The 21,325-nt window shown below is 40.3% G+C and overlaps 1 protein-coding gene across 6 annotated transcripts in view; it reads right to left on the bottom strand.

Annotated features, from left to right (window-relative positions):
- LOC131131677 (membrane-associated guanylate kinase, WW and PDZ domain-containing protein 2-like) overlaps positions 1-21,325 on the bottom strand; it is a 110,105-nt gene that overhangs the window by 19,038 nt on the left and 69,742 nt on the right. For all 6 annotated transcript variants that reach the window (XM_058076584.1, XM_058076582.1, XM_058076583.1 and 3 more), the window contains exons 7-11: positions 19,413-19,470; positions 17,938-18,059; positions 14,149-14,331; positions 6,712-7,238; positions 5,582-5,750 (exon numbers count right to left, since the gene is read on the bottom strand). In XM_058076584.1, the coding sequence (XP_057932567.1) occupies positions 5,582-5,750; positions 6,712-7,238; positions 14,149-14,331; positions 17,938-18,059; positions 19,413-19,470 (1,059 nt within the window). The remainder of the gene's footprint in view (positions 1-5,581; positions 5,751-6,711; positions 7,239-14,148; positions 14,332-17,937; positions 18,060-19,412; positions 19,471-21,325) is intronic.

Raw genomic sequence — 21,325 nt, forward strand, 5'->3', positions numbered from 1 at the left:
AAGGCTGGAACGTCAGCGGACTGAGGCCCGAGAATACGGCCAGAGCTCAGCAGAATTCTTGGAAGTGTTCCCGCCATGGAGGTGAAACACATGAGAACACATGCAGGGAAGGTCTGACACATCGTCTGTGTGTATTACACACTAATGACCACATACAATATTCCACCGATGCACTGCAGCACAGCAATTCTGGCAACAAACACACGCTGTGACATTTTCCTCATCTGAGTCACTTTAAAAGACCTTGTCCCCCTTTTTCACCCGCCACAGAGGACAGAGACATAACAGGAATTCATAACACTTCCTGGTGTGTCAGGATGATCGTCCCTGTGGGCTTTCTACTCTTCACTTTTTCATACACCAAAACACTGCTAAGGCTATGGGAGGAAATAACCTCCTTTGGGGAAGCTTCTGTGTGTGTGTGCGTGCGCACTGAGATACAAATCTGAGGTAGAATGTCAGTCAATAACATGCCTAAAGTATGATGCATGCATTATTCACTAATAGAAATGAAAGTGAAACATTTTGTCAATCTGTTCTGTACGAGATGCATGGTATTGATTTATTTTATTTCTCACTACCAACTATACTGCTTGTCCTCTTTTGGGTCATGGGTCAGCTGTAGCCTACCCAACCTGACTTGAGGTGAGGTACACCCCGAAAATGTTGGAAATTATGGTTTTATGTTACATACACACTTAAAAGTTCTTTTGGTTTTCTATGTATAAATCTTGGGGAGAAATATGGTTTTAAGTTAAGAATTAGGATTTCATAATAATTTTATCTTAATAGTTTTCCACACATAAAAGTATTTCATTTTTTGATTTTTATTTATCACTTAAGTAAATTTCACCCCAAAACATTTTATACTAGTTATTATTTAGAAAAGCAAGTTTAACATAAAAAATTATTGCAAAAATTCATTAATTAATTCATTCATTTTCAACCGCTTTTCCTCACGAGGGTCGCGGGGGGTGCTGGGCCTATCCCAGCTGTCTTTGGGCGAGAGGCGGGGTACACCCTGGACTGGTCGCCAGCCAATCACAGGGCACATATAGACAAACAACCATTCACACTCACATTCATACCTATGGACAATTTGGAGTCGCCAATTAACCTAGCATGTTTTTGGAATGTGGGAGGAAACCAGAGTACCCGGAGAAAACCCACGCATGCACAAGGAGAACATGCAAACTCCACACAGAGATGGCCGAGGGTGGAATTGAACACTAGTCTCCTAGCTGTGAGGTCTGCGCGCTAACCACTCAAACACCGTGCCACCCCGATGGCAAAAATGACATTAATAATTTCCATGAGTTTATATTAGTAGATCTAAGGGAGCCGCACGGTGCCCGAGCGGTGAGCATGTAGGCCACACAGTCAGGAGATTGGGAAGACCAGGGTTCGATTCTCCGTGTGGAGTTTGCATGTTCTCCCTGTGCGTGCGTGGGTTTTCTCCGGGTACTCCGGTTTCCTCCCCCATTCCAAAAACATGCTAGGTTAATTGGTGACTCCAAATTGTCCATAGGTATGAATGTGAGTGTGAATGGTTGTTTGTCTATATGTGCCCTGTGATTGGCTGGCGACCAGTCCAGGGTGCACCCCGCCTCTTGCCCGAAGACAGCTGGGATAGGCTCCAGCATACCCACGATCCTCGTGAGGATAAGCGGTAGAAAATGGATGGATGTATAGATCTATAGGGGAATAAAATCCATGAAGAATTTTGGCAATTAAAATAAATATTTTAACAGAATTTTTCATGAAAAAATTATGACTATGATTTATTTTCCCTCATATGAATATTTATTTGGCTACATATTGATAAGCCTTGGGGGCAGGGCATAATGAAGCATTATTTGGTTTTATACAAATACATTTTAGAAAAAAATACATATTTTTATAAAATATACTTTCGTTGGTAAATTGAATTACTTTGAAAGGCTTTCTAAATATTGTGTTTGCAGCATAATAGTACTAACTAGTTAACTGTGTGTTAATCTGGAGTTCAATAGTAGGTATATTATACCTATATATTTTAGTATAATGCTTTATGTTTTCATTTACATCTGACCTTATTGTGGTACATATACAGTATCCGATATAACAGGAGCTGCAGGGTGCCTGGTGGGATATACTGGGGTCATCTACTACCATGAGATTAGGGTTTTCTGTTAGTTCTGCATTTTGTAAAAAACAATAAAAAAAGAGAAGAGACTGTAGTGCATGTCTTTGCAATGCTTGACCACCAGGTGGCATACTCATGCACGTTCATGAGATGCTTGGCTGCTCAACAAGACAACATTTTAGCTAATAAGTGCAACAAAAAGTAGACTGGGTGTTGTGTTGCACAGTGTCAGACTACCATCCATCAAACAACATTAACACAATAAGCTCATCTGGCAACAGTTTGGTGACAAAAGTCCAATATGTCTCCATAATGCTATGCACGCTCCAAGCTGACTGCTTATTACTTATGCACAGATTTGCTTTTCATTTCTGCAATTATCATTTTTTTACACTTCAATTCATTTAAATGTGCACGGCCTTCACCTCTAATTAAATACAGAGGAGTGTCGGATCTTTTTTTATTGTTCCAGAATCATCTCAGAAACAATTAATGCTAATCGAATGGCGTTTTGTCACGGGAAAAACAAACAAACAACAGCTTCAAGTGCGGCAACACAATAGACTTGTAAATTTCCATTCATGAGATGTGACATGAATGGCTGCTTTATGGCTAATTATGCTGTGTTTTATGTGTGTGCGTATGAGGGCGGCTGGCAGCTCGGGGGAACTCGAACTTCAACCTTGTGACCTGAGCATTTTGGGAGAAAATCAGTGTCAAACTCTTACTCCAAATCATACCCTAATATCAAAGTCTCTTATTCTATTTGAGGGACACAATTAGGATGTACTCCTACCAAATGATGGCACGTCTTTGACTTCACAGACATGGTAAAGTACTGAACATATGCAGAAATATAAAAGGCAGCGAAGAGCGGCTCATTATAAGTCAAGTGACAGGTGTCGGGGAATGATACTCGGCTGCTACAAAGAAAGAAAAAAACTTGGAATGTCAAATGGGAGCAGGTGGAAACAGCATGAGGGAGCATTCTGCAAAAAGTATTCTTAACTTATTTCGACTATTCTGATTTTATTTAAATATGCTCAATACGCAGCTATCGAATATTTTGGTAATTGAATATTCTACTCGGGCGGCACGGCGGGCGAGTGGTTAGCACGCAGACCTCACAGCTAGGAGACCAGGGTTCAATTCCACCCTCGGCCATCTCTGTGTGGAGTTTGCATGTTCTCCCCGTGCATGCGTGGGTTTTCTCCGGTTACTCCGGTTACTCCCACATTCCAAAAACATGCTAGGTTAATTGGCGACTTCAAATTGTCCATAGGTAGGAATGTGAGTGTGAATGGTTGTTTGTCTATATGTCTATATTTGTCCCCTGTGATTGGCTGGCCAGTCCAGACCCTCGTGAGGAAAAGCGGTAGAAAATGAATGAATGAATATTCTGACATTTTTTTTCGATTAATGGCAAAAAATAAATATATGCTTGGTCGAAGCGCAACAATAAATTCACAAGAAAGCAATAAAAAAAATTACTAAATAATGAATGACCAATTGCTTTCATTTTATAGATAATCAATTCTTTTGTATGTTAAATTGACACTGTGCATATAGTGTAACTGGTGGTTGTTTTAGGGCTATGGAATCTGACTGCAGAACAAACTGTTTTTGAGGGAGCCTAACTGTGTGAATGAGTGTGTTAATGAAGCAGAGATGAACAAAGATTAAGTTGAAATGAAATAGTATATGAAACATGTTTTGGAATTGAGAGGCGAGGTACATCCTGGACTGGTCGCCAGCCAATCACAGGGCACATATAGACAAACAACCATTCACACTCACATTCATACCTATGGACAATTTGGAGTCGCCAATTAACTTAACATGTTTTTGGAATACTCAGAGAAAATCCACACACGAACAGGGAGTACATGCAAACTGCACACAGAGATGCCCAAACGGGGAATCGAACCATTCACACTCACAGTGGAAAACAACATAGATATGTATATTATTGTGATTTGCAAATGTGTAGAAAAATATTATATCAGAAACGGCTCTATATTACCCACGTTAGTTCTACACCACTGCCAACCTTAGGAACAAACAAGCAAGGTGCATTGACACTGTATTTTTTCACCTTATAAAATAAAAAAAAATAATTAATATAATATAATAAAATTATTATATAATTATAATTATTTCTAAAATAAATAATAACCTTAATATAGTATTTGGTTTGTAAAATATAAATAATAAATGCATACACACACACACACATATACGTATATATATGCTAACTTTTAAAGTTTTATATATATATATATATTTAAATTTATATTATTCATTATACATTTATTAATATAATTATTAATTAATATAAATTAATATAAATTAATATAATGTTAATATTATAATATTATATTAATTAATAATAATAATTAATAACATTAATATTGTGTTAATATAAATAATATAAACAACAATACAAAATAACCAAAATAAATAACAATTAAACATTTTCTCAAGACACACGTCGAAAACACAAAGATAAAATCCTAAATTCAATATCAATATCAGTGAACTAACAACTAGGAGATTACAAAAATAAAAAAGGATATCATATTTCCTCATTGTTTGAAGACTCTCCCTCATTGATCATTATTATCTTCAAATTAGCATCATAACTCCTCTGTTTGTGAATTTGCTTACTTCCTTTGGGGGAATAAGTTGTTTGGCGCCACCTGTTGGTTTGCATGTATGCACCTGTAGTTCCCCATTCCAGGTGAGAATGCAATCCCATCCCTAATCACAATGGTGATGACATGCAACCACTGTGCTGAGCGACACCTCCATGTTGCACCACAACTCCCTGTGGTACACACTTTGCACACTCTTAAAACACCACAACGTCACACTTCATCCTGTGTGCCGCTGCTCTTGGTTCAGTGGGAGAAATCCATGCTACATACACACTGCTTTTTTAGAACAAAAGCAGTGACAACACACACATATACACACATATACACACACACCCCCACAACAGGTACTTAGTGTAACACCTCCTAACACTCTTCAATGATGACTCAGCATATGTGTAATGCATTCAACATATTTCTGCAAGACCTAAATAGTTTAACTGGTTTTTATATTATATATGTCTCCTAGTGTGTGGCGCGCTAACCACTTGGTCACCGTGCAGCCTTGATCGTGTCAGTCTTATTGTTTTTCTACAATGTATCCTTCAGCAGTAGTGTGTAAAATAGATTTGAAGGACTTCTTGTGGCCTCACTGGCTACAACATCTTTGACCTTTTAATACCATCATGGTGGACAAGTCCACCTGAAAGTGTCCAAAGGGCTAAAAACTGAAGAACAGTCCAGACCCTAAAGTACTGTGCTGACCTTTCTCTCCCAGGACCGTCCTTTCACATTCACTGGACTGACTTTTCCAAATCCTAAAGGTCAGTAGTAGTGACCATAATAAAAGCATGAATCTGACCTGTTGCTGCTCTCTGAATGAGCAAAGTGGCTTCAGCTCCAACTGGACACTCTTTCAGCATCTCCACCACTCGTCCATGTCCTGCCGCCGCCACCGGCTGTTGGTTCACCTCCAGGATCAGGTCGCCCTCGACCAGACCCGACGCCCCCTGTGAGCCCGGGTCCAGCACCTGCAACCACACACCTTCATGTTAGCTTGGGGCTCTGCCTCTTCTGGTCACCTGACTTGAGAGAAGAAGATGAACTGTTAGTGAATAAATGATACATTCAGGTGGAGGTCCATATTAATGTGTGGATCCAGCATTTTTTAATTTCCAATTTAGAGACAGGGATTTTTTTTATTTTATTTTTTATAAATTAAATATTTCTCAGTGAATAACAAAAAACCCCAAATGATTATGACAAATTATGACATTGATATTATTTTTAGAAAAACTATTCTACAGTATTTATTAGTTTTTATTAAATTGGTTTTGAGGTCAAATATATAACATGAATTATGATTGGGGTTATTATAAAATATCATTACATAAATAAATAAATATATATAATAAATATTATTAAATATATATATTATTAATATTATAAAACATATTATAAAATATTTTTCCAAAACAAATACAACCTTCAACATATTAACTTTTCTTAAAACATTTTTATGGCAAATACCAGATACTAGATTTGTTTTTTGTTTTTTTTTAAGTAGAAACAACAGTATTCATTACATTCAGTAAAATTTAAGATGATTTGTGAAATGTAGGTACTATTAATATTTATTTACTATTACTGTTATTATTTTATGTTTTTTTATGATTTTTATCAAATCTTTCTTGCAAAGTATACTATGCATGTTACTATAAAGCTACTGCAACAAAAGCATTTCCTGCCACATGATATACTGTAAATATATGACCGTTAGAATGTGCACAAATGTGCAGATTTGAGTATAATATTTGCAATGTTAGCTATTTACAGGTCAAGCTCACTTCAGAGATGCTCTTTTAACAACTGCCTTAGGTTTAACGTGAAACGTTACTGGTAATATATTCATAAAATAAGAAAAGTACACATACACACACACCATAATTCATTGTTTCCGATATAATCCATAGTAGCACTGCGATACTTGACCTGTTTGACTCGCTGACCAGTGGGACTGTCTGCAATGGTGAACCCAAAGCCCTCCACTCCTTTCACCATGGTAACCGTCAGGAGCTCAGCTGTTTGTGCTGTTGCCCCGGCAATGCCTGCAGCCCCCGACGAGGCCATGGATACGTTGTCATCATGAGGCGTGAGTGCCGACGACGAGCCAGGGGTGGTGGGCGGCAAGGAGGAGCCATCCAGGTGCGTGTCCCCAGGGTGGGAGACAACGGCTTGGGCCAGAGCTTGAGCAGGAAGCTGGGAGCTGAGAGACAAATACTCCAGGTAAGGATCGTAGCTGCTACGGCCATTCACCACAAGGGGGCGGTGCTCCATCCCGATGGGAGTCATGGAGGTGCTTGCAGCATTGGGGTCCTCGGGGTCGAAGGGCAGAGGGTAGCCTCGACAAAGTACAAGGGTGACACTCTGACCGATCGGTACCGACTGGAAGAGCTTGACCACATCAGCGTGAGTGGTTCCCAGCACGCAGATGTCGTTCACATACACGATAACGTCACCTGGAGAGGAAACATGGATGCGAATGTCACTCAGATGCATGTGAGATTTTAAGAATACAGTGTTGGAACATCAGACTGTGAAACTTTGTTGGGACGCTACATTAGTACGTCAACAACGGATATCGGATATTGATAAGAAAGCCAATATCGAGCATAGCATCTCTAGTCTTTACCCAGGACTCCAGGAAAATGCGTTATTTAGGCAGGATTAGCTTGTGGCACTAAGACTAAATCATCCATTTTCTATACCACTTATCCTCACTAGGGTCACGGGGGTATGCTGGAGCCTATCCCAATCTCTGTTGGGCATCTCTGTGTGGAGTTTGCATGTTCTCCTCGTGCATGCGTTGGTACTCCGGTTTCCTCCCACATTCCAAAAACATGCTAGGTTAATTGATGACTCCAAATTGTCCATAGGTATGAATGTGAGTGTGAATGGTTGTTTGTCTATATGTGCCCTGTGATTGGCTGGCGACCAGTCCAGGCTGTACCTCGCCTCTCGCCCGAAGACAGCTGGGATAGGCTCCAGCACGCCCCCGCAACACTCGTGAGGATAGCGGTAGAAAATGAATGAATGAAGTTCAACACCGTGACGTGTATCCGTTGTGTTCGTGACACCGTTGTATCGCCATGGCCGCTGTGCTGCAACAATGAAATCCCAGCAAACTTAAATAAAAGCTTTATTTCTGTTCATCACTACCGCTCATAAGTTTGGGATCACTTGGGAATGTTTTTGGCCCGTCAGAGATATGGCTTTTTCTGAAGTCCTGAAGTCACAGCTTCACTGTTGATACTGACACTGGTGTTTGACTGGTACTATTTAGTGCAGCTGCCAGGTGACGACGCTGTGAGGCATCTTTGTCTTAAACTACACACTCTCAGATATTTATCCTCTTGCACAGTTGTGCATCAGGTCCTCCCACTCCTTTTTCTGTCCTTGTTAGACCCAGTTTGTGCTGCTCTCTGAAGGGAGTACTTAACAGCATTCATTCATTCATTCATTTTCTACCGCTTTTTCCTCACAAGGGTCGCGGGGGTTGCTGGAGCCTATCCCAGCTGTCTTTGGGCGAGAGGCGGGAAACACCCTGGACTGGTGGCCAGCCAATCACAGGGCACATATAGACAAACAACCATTCACACTCACATTCATACCTATGGACAATTTGGAGTCGCCAATTAACCTAGCATGTTTTTGGAATGTGGGAGGAAACCGGAGTACCCGGAGAAAACCCACGCATGCACGAGGAGAAAATGCAAACTCCACACAGAGATGGCCGAGGGTGGAATTGAACCCTGGTCTCCTAGCTGTGAGGTCTGTGCGCTAACCACTCGTCCACCGTGCCGCCTACTTAACAGCATGGTAGGAGATTTTTTTAGATGGGTTTCCTAATAATCTATTAGTATATAAAATGATTAACTTGGATTAGCAGCCATACCAGGACATTGATGCAGAGAACTGACAGTTGTTGATAGTAGGCCTCTATGCAAAAATGTAGATCGTTCTTTGAAAATCATGATTAATTGTAATTGTTTGTGAAATTGATACAAATGTTTGTGAAATGGAAAAAAATGTTTGTGAAATGCATGAAAATGTTTTTATGTGGAAAACAAGGAAATTTGCAAGTGATCCCAAACTTTTGAGCGGTAGTGTATGTGCCCTGTGATTGGCCTGGCGACCAGTGGTCAGCGGAGAAACTTCCCGATCTCCTGACTGTGTGACACAACACAAAGTTTTGTCTTTAAATACATATGTCTTTTTTCCCCCCAGCCTTTTCTCCACCAGCGATCAGCGGAGAAACTTCTCGATCTCCTAACTGTGTGACACAACACAACACAAAGTTTTGTCTTTAAATACATATGAAATGTATTTTTTTCCAGCCTTTTTTACAAAATAAACAGTATCAAAACGGCCCTGGTATCCTTTGAGTTTTTCATATGCAGCCTTCAGTGGTAAAAGTTTGATCACGCTTGTTCTAATGCATTTCATCTTTTTATGTATTTTATAGCTCGCTATGTTAAAAGTACACCAGGCCTCAAAACACACACAATTGGAGAGATTGATCTGGTCGTTTTACAAAAAAAAAAAAAACCCTCCAACTGTAAAAGTCGATATAATAGCCTCAGAAAAAATACACGTTTTTGTCATTCTTTCTGCAGAAAATGTGTTTGGGGAGCGCTCTGCTGCAATGACTGCTGTGGACAGGCTGCAACAACACGCCATCCCACTTAGGTATCTCATGAAAAAGACAATATCAGTTCATCGGGCCTGCAGGGAGGCAAAAATGTACGCGAGGCTCACACCGAGGCGAGAGAGAAGGTTAATGCATCTTTGCGAATATACAAAGTGAGTCAAAGAGAAAGCCAGAGCCTCTGTGGAAATGTCAGAATTGACACAATGACAGTCATGTGTTGTATCAACTGTTCAAGTCTCATCAGAATGCATCAGAAGGTCGCACGTCCCTGTGGATGGATATATGAAAAGCATCATCTGACTGCATGAATCTGTATCTGTGCATCATTAATGCCTGAATAACCCTTGTGCTCTTCACCTCTTTTGCTTTTATTATGTTTTTTTGAAGTGATTTTGATATATTTTAATTGACAAAGTGAGAGGTTTCATGGCATCATAGCAGAAAAGACACAAAGGCATGACATTGCTGTAACCGAGTGCGTTTTTTCACTGCAACAAAGCTAATCAGATATTCAGGTGCCTGCCTGATGATGTCATTTTAGTGCAAATCTGGATAAATATGGACTATATTATAATATATACTAATTATTGCCACCTACAGGACTGGGTTGGCAGACATATAGGATCTATCTCATTAGATTGTGGAAGTTAGGGGTGTACATTCAGCACAATGCACAGGCACTCCAAGTTCCCAAAAATGTGGGGCAGGAAGTGGGACTGTCTTGGATAAAGTCCTGGATACAGTCACATTTCCACTGTTGCACTGTTCTACTTTCCTAATAAAAACTTAATCCAAGGCAAACCTTGGTTTTTGTATGGTCCGGCTGTCATTTTCACCAAAATTTTGCTGCCATTTTTGTACAATGTCTTGGTTTTCGTTCCATAGTGCATGAAAAAAATTAGTCAGGACACTTTCCCCCACCCGAAGGCATAGGGAAGTGACACTCTCGTTCATTTGGGTTGACTCCAATATAGAGCCCACACCACCAACTTGTCGCAACTCCAGAGTAGTACATGGTCCAGCCCCTCTCAAGCCCAAACTGTCTGTCGAGGTGACAGGAGGTGGGGAACCTCCTTCCCCACCAGAGACGTTCCATGTCCAAAAAAGTACATTTGGCTGCTGAGGACCAGGTCACTAAGGTGCCTGCCCTCAATGGCCACCCAATACACCTGCACCTTCGGGTTGGGCCCAGCTGGGGCCAAAGTGAGGCCTTGGTGTCCCACATCTGGGCGAGGTGAGGCCCCTCATTTCGGTGCTTCTCATTGGGTCGTTTGACTCACTCTGTGTCTGGCCTACAACTTTGTTTTTATATATTTTTCGGAATTCGCTGCTCGCTACTGGCAGTTTTCATGTTTTATTTGATAAGTCATTAAAGTGAAGCAGTTGTATGTTTTGCATTTTGTTCCCTTACTGCAGTGATTTTCAACCACTGTGCCGTGAGGAATTATCCAATATCACTTTTTATAATTAACATTTATTAATCATCATTTGCAAATATTATGTCAATAGCCATTATGTCAATAGTATACATGGACCCAAATATTCCAATTGCATTTGGTTTATTTGCTCAAATTGAAAGAATTGAACAGGGATGGAATATTCCTTTAACCAATCCGATTGAGGTATCTTGTACCCGCTCAAACGGAAAGTTGTCAGGGTGCCTTCTTCTTCCTGGTGTTTTTCTTCTTCTGTTGTTTATTGGCGGTTGGCAAGCAGCTTTGGTGTGCATTACCGCCATCTGTGAAACATAATCTAAACCTTTCTATATTTATTCACAAGTGCAGTTTTATTAAAAATGAAAATATATCTATATAAAACATGTCATGAGTTTAATTATAAAATATTAGCAAGCTTGAATTTGATCTTTTCCTGTTTAAATTTATCCCGGGTGCGTTCTTTCAGCGCATGCTCAGATATGACGTAACACGCAGATCCAGACCTTCTTCAGTTTTAAAAATGGAGGCCAGCAATCAGCACTGGTCTGCTAAGCAAAGTTTGTTTTTGTTTCAAACTAAATTTCAAGACTGGACAGACGAAAAACTGGCAATACGGAGTTATTCCAACAAGTTAAGGAAAAACTTGGGGAAGCCGGTATCACATGACGTTTCACATGATGTTTACGTTTTACCGCACATGCCCTATTGACTATTCTGGTTGATTTTCACGGCGCATGGAGACAAGGGATTGGAATATTCCTTTCCATGGATACCATTGTTTCCCGAAAGGTCATTCGGAAAGAGAAAAACTGGTCATGTAAAAACGTGGCTACTGTCGAGTGTCTGTGGTGTAAAGACTGGCATAGCAATGTAATATTGGTCCGTGTGGCAACACCTGCCTTGTTCCTCCGATAGACTTATTGATGCACGTGTGAGGTCATGGTGACATTTTGTAAGATTTTTGGTTAGTGGTGTGCCACAAGATTTTTCCAATGTAAAAAACGTGCCGTGGCTCAAAAAAGGTTGAAAATCACTGCTTTACTGTACTGAAAATGAACCGAACCGTGACCTTAAAACTGAGGTACCCACCCATCTGTGATTGTGGTGTACAGTCAAACCTCTAGTGCAAATGTACTGTATCTCATTCAGCTCAAATAGGCCAGAGCACGAAATAATTTACCTTTTTATGAACCGTGTTTTACCCAGACTGTTTTCTTTTTAATGAGATATCAACTCTAGTGCACTTGCTTCATGTTGCCCTGCATCAGCACTCGTTTAGCACGTAGCAAAGCTCCAATGATGGCAATGATGTTAGTAAAAGTCAGAGTGCTGGTAGCTGTTTGCGCTCTGCACTCCTGTGAACCTGCGAGCTGGCCTCACGCCCAGTTGCTCGCTGCCTAAACTGCTCATTTAGAACTCACTTGGGATGCCTCCTTTCCTCCCTTCCTTCCTTCCTTCTTTCCTTCCTCTCTCTCTCTGTCTCGCTGCTTTCATGTTGCTCCCTCTGCCTATCACTCTCCCTCCTATCTGGCCTCCATCTCTTTCTGTTTAATCTCAACTTTGTTCCTTTTTGTCTGCCTGACTTACATTTTATTATGACTCGCTATCTTTGCATGTCATCTGATACATATCCTCTGCTTTTTTTTATTCATCCTTCCTCTTTTCACTTCTTGACTTTTGACCATCTTCACCCCCCTATAGTGGTTTGTCAGCTTCCCCCCCCGTTCTCTCTGGCTCTCTGTTCCGATTTCTTTCGCCACAACTTGCTGCTATCCCCTCGGTGACATTGCCAGAGCTGCACACACACACAGGCTGAGATTAGCTGGCCTATTTGAGCTGAGCGACATTGCTCTTAGGGATTGTGCATGATGATGCATGTGACATGTATGTGTATGTGTACGTGTCCTTGTGTGTGTGTGTGTGTGTGTGTGTGTGTGTGTGTGTGTGTGTGCAACGAGGGCCTGCAGTGGTGTGAAGTAGAGGATTTAAGGCGGCCGCATTCGTCATGGGACTGCGACTTTTTAAGCTGAAACCCATAAATGTCCACACATTCAAACTACCGCAGAGACCATCCGGTGTTGCAATCCTGCAAAAGGCTTTCAGTCCTTCCACCATTTTTTTTTTAAACTCCGGAGGGATGAGCTCAACTGAGTTGGAGACACAAGAAATTCTTTATGTGATGGTTACATCATGTAGCAGATGCTTTTAGCCACTCATTATAACCAGTCTCGCTAATATTTTATGTTGCAATGCTGAAATACACTCACATTATTTATGCTTCTACAGTCTTACGACATCCCAAAATATCTGTTCATATCTCTCTGACAAGTGTCAATCAAAAGCCATGATGGCTTTATGGTGAACAATAGTACAGCAAAGTGTAATACACAAAGCAATGTTTTAAAGTGTATGCAGAGATAGATAAAGTTGTTGGATGCTGACCACTTGTGATGCTAAAAAAAAAAAAAAAGTCGACAAGGGCAGCTGCAGGTTGCTTACAGCCACAGCGGCAATGGTTTTGACCTGCTGCGAATTAGAAGCCCTGGCTATTTGCTTTGGGGGACATGGCGAATAATTGAATGGAGGCATAAAGTGGAGTATCTACAGTAATATTGTTAAACATTTTATGATTATATCTTTGAACAGCCAGACTATTTGATACAGCAGTGTTTAATGTCTCTATATACTGTGCATCTTATACATACAACTCCATCAACTCTTCTGAACTCATATTACCACTTTCTGGAATGATGAAAATGCTACAAAGGGCACAGCCTTGTCAAAATGCAACCCAATTAGCTTGTAAACGTAATAGCTACATACATTATAAAATGTTTTTTATGTTCCCGGCCAGTGTTGGCTAGTTTTCATATCTGACAGTTTTGACTGCTCACTTATAGTCTTATTCAGAGTGGTGACGTGATGTGGATAATAACATAATTAATACAGATTTATACTTCAGGACTGGATCAATAAAATGCATTCAGTATGTAGGGCAGAGATGCTCACACTTTGTCAGTATGTGAACTAAACATGGAGAATATATATATATATATATATATATATATATATATATATATATATATATATATATATATATTCAGTATATTTATGGATTGAAGCATTTATGTACGTAGATCGTACTTGTCTATCAGGGGTGCACACACTTTCTCATCATGCAAGTTCGAAGGCAAAATAATACATATGATCGTCAGATAACACCAATGTATCTAAATGTACATAATGTTATTTTGCAGACACATAACTAGGACCAGCACTTACCTGTGTCCATCTTTCCATCCTGAGCCGCAGGTCCCTCTGGTATGACGCTCTTCACTTGCAGGAACTCGTCAGGCTCATCGCCTCCGATTATTGTGAAGCCAAAGCCCATGTTGCTCTTCTGCAGGCCCGTGGACAGAAAGGTACCCTTCAGCTGGGTTGGGTCCCTGGTGAACAGCGGCTTTTCTGCAGGCGTGACAAAGGAACTGTGAGTTGTGCATGTATGCAACTCACTCCTAATGTTTAAGAACCAAATAAGTGGATAGTAAATACTCAATCCAATCCACTTTATTTATACAGTACATTTAATAAACACTGTTTCCAAAGTGCTACACAAACTAATAACACAATAAATAAGTAAGAATAAAAAATGAATACAGTAAAACTAATAAAACACATTCCAAAAACATGCTAGGTTAATTGGTGACTCCAAATTGTCCATAGGTATGAATGTGAGTGTGAATGGTTGTTTGTCTATATGTGCCCTGTGATTGGCTGGCGACCAGTCCAGGGTGTACCCCGCCTCTCGCCCGAAGACAGCTGGGATAGGCTCCAGCACCCCTCGTGAGGAAAAAGCGGTAGAAAATGAATGAATGAATCTTAAAAAGGAACAATAAAATCATAACATCAATTCTAAAACAAACAGTGCGCCAGTGCAGGAAGGTTAGAATTGGGGTGATGTGCTCCCATCTTTTTTTTTTGGGGGGGGGGGGGGGGGTCCTTTTAAAAGTCATGCCGCAGAGTTCTGGACTAACTTTAAGCGAAAGAGTGCATTGTGGTTTATATCAGAGTAGCGTTCCATTAAGTTGAAGATCACAATGTAGATCACATCAGTGAGAAGTGTGTTCTTTGAATGTACTATTACAATGGAAGGTTATTGTTAGTGTGCCCCTGTCCTGTTCTTTTGTTAATTAATCCTCTTGAAATGATGGGAAGCTCCGAATTAATTTGTTTCACTTGGTTTTTCAAAGTAGCAGAGAGATAGGCACAATATTTTTGCAGAATACCGGTGATATACAAATGGTCTGACAATCAAGCGGAGCGCTTTAAAAAGTCGTACAACCATTTTTACAGATTTTTGAGTGCAGAAAATACGGTAGGAATATTCCCACTCATCCAGGTCTTTGTATTCTCATGGAATTCAAACGATTGCAACAAGACAGTTCAGGCTGTCTGGGCAGGCTTCATCAGTTTATGCTCAAAGGCTAGGTGGGACACACACCAGTCAGACTAGATAGGACAGCTCTATTTTGAGAGCTTGGTGCAAGATCCAGTCTATTTATCCTCTGGTTGGCTCTTTGGTGGCGTCAAATGACAATCTTTAGGACACAACGGAATGGGGCCTCTGCCCCCCATTCATTCATTTTCTACGGCTTTTCCTCACGAGGGTCGCGGGGGTGCTGGAGCCTATCCCAGCTGTCTTTGGGCGAGAGGCGGGGTACACCCTGGACTGGTCGCCAGCCAATCACAGGGCACATATAGACAAACAACCATTCACACTCACATTCATACCTATGGACAATTTGGAGTCGCCAATTAACCTAGCATGTTTTGCTAGGTTAATTGCTAGGAGAAAACCCACGCATGCACAGGGAGAACATGCAAACTCCACACAGAGATACCCGAGGGTGAAATTGAACCCTGGTCTCCTAGCTGTGAGGTCTGCGCGCTAACCACTCGACCGCCGTGCCGCTTCTGCCCCCCAATGACGCTTATTTTTAGGTGGTATAGCCTTAGTTAGTATCCAATTCAGATGTAATCTGAAACTAAAGGTGGCTGTGCCTTGTTTATTTGTTAGAGACTAAATCAAATCAAATCAACTTTATTTGTAGAGCATTTTTCCTGCAAAGACATGCAACACAAAGTGCTTTACAGAATTAAAAACAATTAAAAGGAAAAACAATTACAAAGAAAGCCCCTCCCTCCCACCCTCCATACTAGACACACACACACACACAATCACACACAGTAGGGAGACATGGCATGGCACTGAGGATCAAGGAAACGCCACCTTTGGGGCCGTCCACACTGGGACTGAATGACTGAATCTTTTAGGAAGGACCGGATTGTACAGTTCCAGACATGGTTTCTCAACCTTAACATAGAGAGCTCACCTCACTCCTCTTTCAAACCATCCTTCTCGTCTCTTTCTGTTGGAGGTGCAGATAGACCGCAGAGTCTTGACCTGAATAATTAGCCCGTCTGTGTTGTAACATGCGCCTGTTCACTGACTGCTTGCTTCCTCCAATGTAAAAATTGGTGCATTCCTTACTGCACTGGACAGCATACAGATTGTTCTTCTGGGTATGGGGTGTCCTGTTTTTGAGGTGTACCAACCTCTGTCTCAAAGTGTTAACTGGTATGTTGTGTTTGTTAGCAATCCTTGTGCGTTTCTCTGATAGGCCTGAGACATGCGGGATGACAAAGTTATTGCATCTGCAACTCTCTTCTTCCTCATCTGATGTTTTTTTGTTCGTTCTGGAATGAGATGCACTTTTCACAAACAACCAGCTGGGGTAACCACAGGTTTTGAGGGCATCCCTCAGGTGCTTATGCTCTTTTCTCTTTGGCCTGAGGGTGGGTGGGAACGTTATCAGCTCTGTGTTGCAGTGTTCTAATAATGCCCACGTTGACTTTCTGCAACCAGTCGGTAGCCCTCGACATCACATTTTATTTTAGCAGAATTCCAATGAAGGATTCTATTGTGAGGCTGACTGCTGTTGAAGAGCTTCCACTTCATTTTGAATGGAAAGTAATTACTTTCTTTGTGTTATTAAAAAAAAAATAGTGAATAAAAGGAGTTTAAAAAGTTAATTTAAAAAGCTTATTATTCATTAATGAATTTATTGATAATTCTATGGTCAACCTTCCTAACTACCTAAACATTTCCAATAATTCATTCATTCATTCATTCATTTTCTACCGCTTTTTCCTCACGAGGGTCGCGGGGGTGCTGGAGCCTATCCCAGCTGTCTTCGGGCAAGAGGCGGGGTACATCCTGGACTGGTCGCCAGCCAATCACAGGGCACATATAGACAAACCATTCACACTCACATTCATACCTATGGACAATTTGGAGTCACCAATTAACCTAGCATGTTTTTGGAATGTGGGAGGAAACCGGAGTACCCGGAGAAAACCCACGCATGCACGGGGAGAACATGCAAACTCCACACAGAGATGGCCGAGGGTGGAATAGAACCCTGGTCTCCTAGCTGTGAGGTCTGCGCGCTAACCACTAGACCGCCGTGCCGCCCATTTCCAATAATTGAAAACTGAATAATTTTCATCAGTAAAATATATAATTGTGGGTGTCTGTGGCGTGTACAATGAAATGGAAGTGTTACAATGGAATGCATCACATAAATCAATTTTATGTGATGTTAAAAAAATAGCAATTTTATCACAATAAAGATGTTCTATTTTTGTATAATTCGCAACCAAATGTGGATGAGTACAGTACAATTAGGTCATTTGGTATGAAACACGCGCTAGATAATTTCTTTGCTGCATAATGTAAATGTAGTGACTCATTAGGAGTTATTTTGCACTGGGCTAGCACATCCTTATCTTCGTGCCTGGCTCAGTCCGCTAAAGGCCTCAGGGCGCTCATGTTCTCAGTCGCCTCATCCCTCCGCTTTCTCTCCACTCGACCTTCTTCATTGTGACATTGTGCATCTGCCCTGTCTTAATACTGAGCCTCACCAAGGCTGAGTATACTTGGGATCAGACAAATGTTTATGAGTTATGTTTGTGCAAGTGTTACACGTGCTATATGATCGTGCAGTGTACCTCTGTATATGGTGGGCAGCGGGAGGGCAGAGAGGCCTTGACTCTGCATCTGCCTTTGCTGCTCCAGGCGCCTCTTAGCTTCAAGGACTGGATTCTCAAACTGAGTCCTGCGATTGATGTGACTGTAAATACAATGAACTATTACTACAAAATAATGTTGATACAATTAAATGGAAAAGTATAGTACAAGCAAATGTTTGGAGACGTCCTCTCGTTCAATAGAAGGAAAGAATGTTGCCTTAGTTTTGACTGATACTATATTTATACATGATAGCTGGTATGTTTGCCTTCGTCCACTAATATGTACACTTTGAGCTTTAAATTAAGATGTTTCACAAAAATATGGAATTTAACAATCAGGAACTACAGTAATCCCCTTTAGATGTGTGCTGATACTACAAAAGCTAAGTGGGGGGGTCAAACAGGAAGTGAAGTAGGGGGGGTCACAACTGAGTTTTATTTTGCTTTGGGTTCCGGCTTGTGTTAAGAATTATTGTGCTTGTTGTGAGATCCTGAGAAGCCTGCTGTTTCAGTCTGGTGCTTGTGTGTCTCGCCAAAAATTACAGTAACATTACTAGTGACCACTGTAGAATACCATATAAAATATGAGCACAATGTCTTTGAATGTAATTTCTTATTAGTATTTTAATTGATTTAACCGTTGTTTTTACTTGAAAATGTATATTTTAGGCCAAAAAATTTAATGTTTGCTTATATATGCATATTATTTGACTAGTAATACACCATATGCAACCACAAAACTGCATGATTTATTAATTCATATATTTTGAGGAAAAAAGCATAGCCACAAATTTGGAAGCATGAAGTGGCGAGCGATTACTGTACAGCCAATGAATGCAGATTACCGCAGTTAAAAATAGTTTTTACATTTCCCAAAGACTTCTGGACTTATACTCACACTGGGGGTAATAAACCACATAGCAGCACTCACAACAAACATTCATGAGCCAGAAACACTTAATTGTAGCGTATAAAAACCTACTATGTAGTATTTTCAACACTCGTGCCCTGTAAAGTGAGTTGCTGGTGTAGTAATTTAAATCAGCTCTCTTCTCATTTCATTGATTTATCTAAAAGTTTTGCACATACACACAAACTAGTCTCACAGTCTGTGTTGTTGTTGTTGCTAGATGCATCAATATTGCCAGCTTCTAAAAATTATACCACATTTTCTGCAAAACTGGGAAGTTCTGTAGGCAATTTGTCACTACAGCCAAGGGTGCTTTTTTTGAAGGAGAAAAAAAAATCCATTCTATAAATATTGCAGCACTTAGTGAGGTGGCACTAAATAAACTTTCACATTATGCTAAGCCCTGCTGATTAGAATTCTCCTGTAAGAGTTTTGACAAACGAGCGTTAAGACATCAAAGACAAGAACAAAGTAATTCATTATTCATGAGGATGTAAACAATATAAATGTATTTGCTTCTTGTGCAAACACATGGAAAACTTACTCCACATAGTAGCTGCCATAGATGGGGTCATCGATCTTCTCCCAGCCGTAGGGCAGCTCTGAGGTGCAGGCAGGCAAGAACACAAGGGAAATGAAGTCAGTTTATGGTGTGAGAGTACAACACTACATGGGAACCACTGAGGGGAGAAAACATGCATCTCAGGTCACACACTGACACTCCAGGAAGTGACAGGAAACACTTCAATCTGTAGCTATGGCAGCTGTGGGAAGGTCAAAATCTATTATTCTGCTATAGGGATGAGCGTTACTGCTTAGCTTCCCAACCTTTTATTTTTATTTTTATTTTTTTATTTATTTGGGCAAATACACGAAACACCAAAGTGCATCTCCCACACCAATCAAAATACAACTCTCCATTATTTACATCTGTATTCAGCTATCTGATCACAAGCACAAAAGGAGTAGGCTGAAGCAAAAGCTTATAAATGCCTACCCCTTTTTGCAAGATATAATCATGTTCATGCCACTGTCTTGGTTTCCCCTGTTATTATTATGGAATGGAATGGCCTTTATTGTCATTATATAAGATGTACAACGAAATTGGAGAGCTTCTCCTTTCAGTGCAGTAGTCAAGTTTAAAAAAACAAAAAAAGTATATAAAGTAGAGTAAAAAAGACAATTTAACAATATATATACAAGACAGAAGACAGAATATTAATGGAAGCTAGTGGGAATTAGCTTAGTTTAGCACAGGGGTCTCAAACATGCGGTGTAATTGTAATTCCTGGCCCGCGGGCCAAATGTGGCCCGCAGGACACCAGTTTGATGCCCCCGCCTTGATATGAAAGTTTAATGTTAGTGCGGCCCGCACAAGTTTGATATGGATGCTGTATGGTATCATGTACCCAGAAAAAATTATTACGTTTGATTAATGTTCATGTTAAAGGTTAAATAACTGTTAATAGTTATCCTCCCTATCCGTGTGGAAGTGGTAAGTTTTTGGCTATTTAAGTTTAAAGGAAATAACTTGAAGGCTACCGTTTAGGTCGCTAGCTCTCTAGTTTGTGAGTTAGCATGTGTCTCAAGACCCTGCAGTTGCGCAATATGTTGTAAATAAAAAGAGTATAAATGTGACTATAGTCGTGTTTTGTCATGTCTACAGGGCTCTAATAATGCTTTGTTAATTTTAATCTGAAAAAAATAATTTGTCTACCCACCAACTATATGTGGTTTCTTACGTTTTTATTATTTGCCCTTTTATTATTATTATTAGATGTATTTATTCATTACTGATTGATTGATTTTCTTTATTCTTGATTTGTTTATTTATTTTTCATCTTATTTTGTGTAGAAAAATAAAAAGTAATATATTTGAGAACAGTGGAATGTTTTATCAGAGCTTTTATTGTAGAAAATCAGAACCAAATTTTTCTGTTTTTAATAAATGCGTTTTTTTTTTTTTGGAAAACCTGATGCGGCCCAGCCTCGCCCAGACCCTAGCTCCAGTGGCCCCCAGGTAAATTGAGTTTGAGACCCCTGATTTAGACCTTAATGGCTGTGTGCTGACTCAACTTCAGTGGATAGAAAATCTATACCGCTATAACAAAGCTCTATCTACATTGACTGCTGACTACTAGCTATGTTTAGTGTCTATTGTATTATCATGCCTTGAGAAGATACTAGAAGGGTGAAGGGTGTACTCATTTTTGGGAGATGTTTATATTTTAAAATAAACATAAAAGAGTTTAAAAAAAAACACAGTTTAGTCAATTAAGTGGCTGTGATGAACTGTATTCAGCAGCACAAATTGTTCTCAATAAATCCAGCAATGTGCCTTTATATTTGTCTCTTCTTGTCTCACAGCCGCCCACTCCCTTTCGCCTTGCAGCCTCTTTTACTGCTAATTGTCTCCTCTTCACGCCCATCCATCCTTACTCCTATTTGTCTTCCCTC

The sequence above is a fragment of the Doryrhamphus excisus genome, chromosome 6 (genome assembly GCF_030265055.1).
Source record: "Doryrhamphus excisus isolate RoL2022-K1 chromosome 6, RoL_Dexc_1.0, whole genome shotgun sequence".
Lineage (NCBI taxonomy): Eukaryota > Metazoa > Chordata > Actinopteri > Syngnathiformes > Syngnathidae > Doryrhamphus > Doryrhamphus excisus.